Genomic DNA, 6385 nt, shown 5'->3' with positions numbered 1-6385 from the left:
AATTGTCAAGCAATATTCCCTGAGAACCTCAACGATATGCATCATGGCACACAGATGTCCACACACACGCATGCATTGGACCTGTTCTATGACAGGTTCAACGCAGAGCTCATAGCCTTTAAGACAGCTTTTCCAATAGAACAGACTGTTTTTGAGATGTAATGATGATAAATACATATTAAATGCTGATTTAAAAAGGTACGTCAGTAACGGCCTGAGCAATCGCCCTTTGAATAACCGCAAGGAAATTAATAAGGTTACAGTTTTCTAAACGGACCGAGGGGGAAAGGTATGAAGGACACTGATCAAGTTGAGGTAGGCAACTCACGTAGTGTTTTGATGGATTGCGTCTCTTCTCCACGTCCACGACTTTCACGTCCAGCACTGTCCGAAACTGCATCTTGATTCTGCACAGACTATGCATAAAAATGTCAGATTGTGGTATAACTGCAGCACTGGGGAGGATACCTGGTCCGGGCAAGAATAAGAGATCATTCATTAAACGCTGTGTCAAGGAACATATGACTAGCCCGGCTGTGATATCACTCCGTATATTCGACTCCAGATTCAGATCATTGAATCACAACGAACCCTTGTCCGATATGAAAGTTATTGGTAGTCCATTGCATCGTTGGCTCCGATTGCACTCAGTGCTGCCGAATGCATGCAACCCAACGACGGTCACGTTGTCTCCAGAACCAGAGGAGGTCGGAACAGCTGTGGTCGAGCACAGATTATGTGGTCAAGCCGCAAAAAAAGTCTGTCCCAGTCTCCTTTGGCGTTCTACCGAGGTGGTGTCATGCCTTTAGGGTTGGAAAGGCTTCGGTGAAAGCTGCACTATACACCCGGCAACGTGCCCTGGCTGTCGTGCGCTTATTGTGCAGACGAGACAGGAGCCGAGATCATTTGGGGGAATCGAGTGGGATGGGCTTCACACTTCCCCTCGGGCTACTAAAAATAAGGCACTGGTGGTGAGATCTCTTCGTGCAAGCCCGGTGGACCAATAAATGTCAGCCCATCGATGTTGAATGCCGTGGATAAATCGTGCAGATTATAGGATAAGGAAACGGATAACATCTATCTTGTTAAATACATAGTTTTTGAACGAGCCTGGTTGGCCTGGTCGCTACAAATGCATTGCAGGTTAATTAAAGCTGCGGTGACAGAACTCGTAAGCAACAATCAAATAGGCTACTTGTATCAAAGCATGCAGATGGATAGCCAAACAATGTATTTTGCTGAGAGATTGTCCAGGCGTGCAGTGAAGATAGCCTACAGATGTTTCCCAGGCAGCCAATCGGCTGCACTGCCAGACGAACTCAGGCCAATTACCGACCAAACACTGCCCCCCTGTGTATACCTAAACGTATGCACCGAGTTATGATAAGTAGGGTGAGGCAATTTTGTACTAGTTCAATATAAAGTTACGATTAGCATCTATGATTTGATTCATTCCCCAACAATGAATATTGTTGTTATCCTGGTATTGTTTTGTTGCTCGAGGAGGAGTAGGCACATGTTTGATTGCTATAATTCCATTAATGATTTCTGAAGCTACACATGCAACAAAACAACTCGTGTAGAGACGACTCATGTGCTAGAGGAACCAGAGTGGACAGAATAAAGTTCAGAAGGTGGTTGACCAGCGCCAAGGTAACCTGCAGTTTACCCGTCTGATCACGGTCTGGTCGGCAGGTGGCGACAGAGCGCTGCTGGACAGAGCGTCGACCGCCTTCAGCCAGATGCCTCTAGTGTTCTTATCACATCAACATGCGATGTCCTCCTCACGATTCATAGGAAAGTGCATGGAGTAAGCTGAAGCAAGTAGACCATGGTAGTCTTATGCATTAGTGAAACTAGTAGGATACTCTTGTCCCTTATTCAAGTCGGATATTCTCAAATGTACATCATGTAACAAATTATGTACTTTGGTACCTTCTTCAAATAAAAGTATCGAAGCACTTTTCACCCATAGCTGTGGATTTTGTTGAGAAAGTGTTGCGCAAGAATGACATGGGTCTCCAAACTATGACTCAGTGTCTCCAACTGCTTGGTGCATTCCCTTTTGTGTGCAATGTGTTAGTCCCATTAGATAACTTTCCCTTCAGAATAATACCTCTATGTGTTAGTTACAGTGTAGGTATTATTCATATTGCTCCAGGACCCCAACAGATAACTTGCTGGCATCGGGGATCGAACCCAGTACCTTTTTAACATTTACTCCATCCACTGCAATACCCTGCCACCTAAAATCTCGAAGACACTTTCCAATGACACGATAGAAGTGCAAATCTCACAAATCCGACTTCAGATGAGCATAATAGGACTGCTTGATCCGAGATTATGATAAAGTAACACCAGCAATACATGTAAAATAATAAAGATTTATTTGGTCATCACGCGATACATTCATATACAGACACATGCGCGCGCACACACACACACACACACACACACACACACACACACACACACACACACACACACACACACACACACACACACACACACACACACACACACACACACACACCTAGCTAAACATGGTATAGTGGTTGGTGGTGGTGCTGATGACGTCGCTGTTGCACTCCAGTGTTCTCAGGACCAGCTCCAGGGCTTCCTTGCTGATGTTGGGGCTGTAGCGCTGCCTCACCGCAGACAGGACGTGGAGGACGTGGCAGCCCTTCTCTGCATCTACGAGCACAGGAACATAGCAGCCAATCATCAACGGAGTAGGGCGACGTCGTCTGAGCACCAGGAGAGCTCGCTCAGAAAATGACTTGATGCAACACGACCAACTGCCCAAGTTCTCGTTAATTGTAGCACACACTGCGACACACTTAGGATTTATTCATCACAGAAAGGCTGGATATTGTTATTTCTACTTTTACGTTTCTAATGCACTCAATAAAAAGAAAAAAGATAGATAGAATATTTTGGACATGAATGCTACACATTACAACTATTTTCACAAACCCCCCAATAAACACTCAAACATTTGAGTTTAAATTATAGTAATCATAATTTTGTTTTTAATCATCAATGTAAATTACTCTGCCTTACATTTCTCTCTCTTGGAGTCTTCCCTGATGACGTCTTTGACAGCGATTAGAAGGTCTTTGTCTTGTTCAGTCACCTAACAGAGAGCAAAAGCATTGGGTACATGTTCAAGCTGGACCTTGACGCAGAGTACCACTAGACTGGTGGCCCCTCGCCCATTCTGCCGGTGATTTGAATTCACCCTGCAGAATGGAATAATGCATTTCTTTCTGCTTGTGATACGCTTTCGCGGGAGCTAATCACCAAGCTGGCTTTTCCCCCTGGCGCGCTATTGCCTGGTTTAACACAATGAAAACAGGGAAGCGACGGCAAGCAGCCAATTGCGTACAGAGTCATTCGAACTAGGCCCGTTGATGACGCCACTTGTGCTGAAGAAAAATTGACAGCAGCCTCCCCAGACCAACGTGCGACCTACGATAGAGCTTGGTCTGGCAAAAGCCGGGCTAGAGTATCACCCCAGTTCCAACGTGCATCCGTCTCTAGATGGCCACAGCGCCCTCTCACGTGGTAGAGCTCGTCCTGGGACTTGACCTTGCGGTACACAGCGCCCTGGTCCTGGAGCACCTGCAGGCTCTCCTTGAGCAGCTGGCGGAGCTGCTGCCCAGCAGAGGGACCCGCCACGATGGCCTGGGCGGAGGGCTGGAGGTCAGAGGGCAGAGGTCAAAGGTCATTCAACACATTGAAGATGTGGCCGTGAAGGAGTTTAATAACGCCCATTGGAAATGTTGAAGTATTTTGTGGTCAGTTGTCCAATTCACGTTGTGAGGAACATAGTGCGTTGTGTTGTGGCATTGTTGTGTACACGGGGCCGCTGTAGGTAGGATGTGACTCCAAGCTGAAAGGGTTCTGGGTTCAAACCCCAGTCTGTCTACGCGGTGTGCCTTTAGGCACCCTTGAGCAAAGATGACCTACACACCTGCTTATTAATATCTTGAACCATAAAAACACATCACCTGTAGGTTGCTTTTGCATCTGTTACATAACTAAATAGTACAGTGAGTGTCAGGCATTGATCCATCTGTATTCATTCCTACCCCAAGCCTATCCGCTTGGGGTAGGCTGCAGACCAGAGGCTGCAGAAGGTCCAGGACATCGTAGGGTCTGAACTTGGTGACCGTCTTCTCCTTCAGGAAGTCCTTCAGGATTTGTGCTGCCCTGTTGACGCGGCCGACAGTCGGGCCACTGTAAAAGAACAAACATGTTAAGACAAAAACAAAAGAATACAAACTACATTCTGAGGGGTTTGTACAGAAATGAGGTCAATCATCAGTGTCATTCCGAAAGACGTCTTCATCTCAGCCGAATGACAATTTCATGAGGCATTAGTATTAGTGTACTAATTATTGTCATTAAGGGTTTATCTTAGCATTGTTGGCTGTGGCTACCTGGTGGTGTTAGCTTGTAGCTGGAATGGTTTATCATAGCACTTTCGGTACAGATCAGGAACCTCCATCATCCAGGCTATCTGCTCAGCCATCACCGGGTCATTCACTTTATCTAGACGCACACACACACACACACACACACACACACACACACACACACACACACACACACACACACACACACACACACACACACACACACACACACACACACACACACACACACACACACACACACACACACACACAATGAACTGGAGAGACAGTTTGGACATGTGTGTCTGCTTAATGAATGTGTACAGCCTCTGTGAACAGAGTCCTACTGGGCCCTGAAATTCTTATCACAAGTCACTGGCAACTGCCTATTAAGGGCATAATAATATAGAAAGACAATAACTTTCAAAATCGTTAATTAAGTTCCGATCACGTTATTTGAAAAAGTTAGGTCCACGCAATTAAAAGGTACAACATTTATTAATAAATTATTTTGGTTAATCGGGTTACAAATTGGCCTCTGACTCTACAAATCTCAGACTGCTGAGAACCTAGTAGCTCCTACAGAAACACTTACAGAAGGTGGAGGCCATGACCTCCCTTTGCTGCCTGGAGGTCTTCATCGGGCCCCTGGCTCTCAGCGTCTCCCCAATCTCCAGCTGGGAATATCTCCTCTGAGCTTCTCGCAGCTTCTTCAGCTCCGCTAAGGCGTTGAGGCCTGGCTCAGACTGTGCTGATGCCCTGGGTGCCACTAGAACCAGTATTCAAATTAAAACAATCAAAAAAGCATTAAAAGTGCACTGTATATTAAAGAAAAAAACGTGATTTACATAGATGAGCACATGTATACATAAGTGCACGTTTGGATATATTTACCAGGAGGATCGCCCGATTCTCTCCACTTCTCATTTTTCCAACACAAACAGTTTATAACACCAGTACCATCATCCACTGGGAATAGAAGAAAAGGCACCTGCTAACTACTATTGAACGTAACTGTTACACTGGTATAACTATACATTTTGAATCGTATTTATTTCTGAATTACCATGATTTGTAAACTTTCAAGTGATTCATTCCCTAGTATGGACATAACAACATTGAGGATTTACTATTGGTGCCTAAGCAATTTGAATGAGACAACTTACATTAGATAACAGATTGGCATAGCAATTTCCTAGTAGTCACTTTCAGATTGATGGCAGATGTTACCTCCATAACAGAAGAAGTCGTCTCTTTCTCTCTTGCAGACCACTGTCCCAAGGACATCTACCTTGTAGATTGGATGAGAATTGTAGAAGAAAATACCTGTGCAGTTTTAAAGGAAAATGTCATTGATAGTATTGTTAACAATGCCAATATTTTATGACTACCAATAATTGGTGAGAATCACTTAAACAGGCCAAGAATTGACTCCGCTTACATCCATACAACACAATTTCAGATCATTGTTATAGAAGCAAAAGTTCAGATATTGCTAATTTATTTACTATGACTCTCAAAGAAGAGATAAACCAAGTTACCTGGCACCTGACAGGACTCTCTGATCTGAAGGAGGTCTTTGATATAAAGCCTGGCAAAGGCAGAGAATATGGGGTCCAAGCCCCACAGGGTGGACGGAGGCTCATCCTCCTGGCTCATCCTAATCCCAATGTGTAATCATTACAGAATACATTGTATATCATGAAGAAGTTCTGTCGTCGGACTGAGACACGTACAGGCAGTGTTTTGGGTTTCGAAAGCAGCACAAACTGTGACCAACATCCGGTCACGTGACGCGCCACACTTTCATGCCCTTTAAACAATTATTACAATTATTACAATCGTATTATTTTTCAATTGAAAGGATTAAACCTGCATATTGTATACGGGTAATATATATTGTAATTGAAATAATTGTTATAAGTATGTTGTGTTTGTAGTACGTGCGTGCGCGTTCTTACAAA

General features: G+C 44.5%; 2 protein-coding genes across 3 annotated transcripts in view; both read right to left on the bottom strand.

Annotated features, from left to right (window-relative positions):
- Nucleotides 1-1274, bottom strand: part of LOC132453582 (SH3 and PX domain-containing protein 2A-like) — a 27033-nt gene extending 25759 nt beyond the window's left edge. Inside the window, exons 1-2 of one of the 2 annotated variants that reach the window (XM_060046533.1) lie at nt 592-1274; nt 329-416 (exon numbers count right to left, since the gene is read on the bottom strand). In XM_060046533.1, coding sequence (XP_059902516.1) covers nt 329-416; nt 592-629 — 126 coding nt within the window. In that variant the 5' untranslated portion in view covers nt 630-1274. Of the gene's footprint in view, nt 1-328 lie in introns of both variants that reach the window. The other variant, XM_060046532.1, reaches the window with a different exon arrangement.
- A 1096-nt stretch (nt 1275-2370) lies between these two features.
- stn1 (STN1 subunit of CST complex) lies at nt 2371-6204 on the bottom strand. The gene is made up of 9 exons (XM_060046540.1): nt 5963-6204; nt 5652-5747; nt 5316-5390; nt 5017-5190; nt 4446-4557; nt 4095-4242; nt 3565-3699; nt 3064-3136; nt 2371-2694 (listed from the first exon to the last, which is right to left on the bottom strand). The coding sequence occupies exons 1-9, from the start codon at nt 6078-6080 to the stop codon at nt 2534-2536; spliced, it is 1092 nt and encodes a 363-aa protein (XP_059902523.1). The 5' UTR covers nt 6081-6204; the 3' UTR covers nt 2371-2533.
- Between the last annotated feature and the right edge of the window lie 181 nt (nt 6205-6385).

This window comes from Gadus macrocephalus, chromosome 3, assembly GCF_031168955.1.
Source record: "Gadus macrocephalus chromosome 3, ASM3116895v1".
NCBI classification, from domain to species: Eukaryota; Metazoa; Chordata; class Actinopteri; order Gadiformes; family Gadidae; genus Gadus; species Gadus macrocephalus.
The sequence above is the reverse complement of the archived record's forward strand: the minus strand, read 5'-3'. Positions and strand labels throughout refer to the sequence as shown.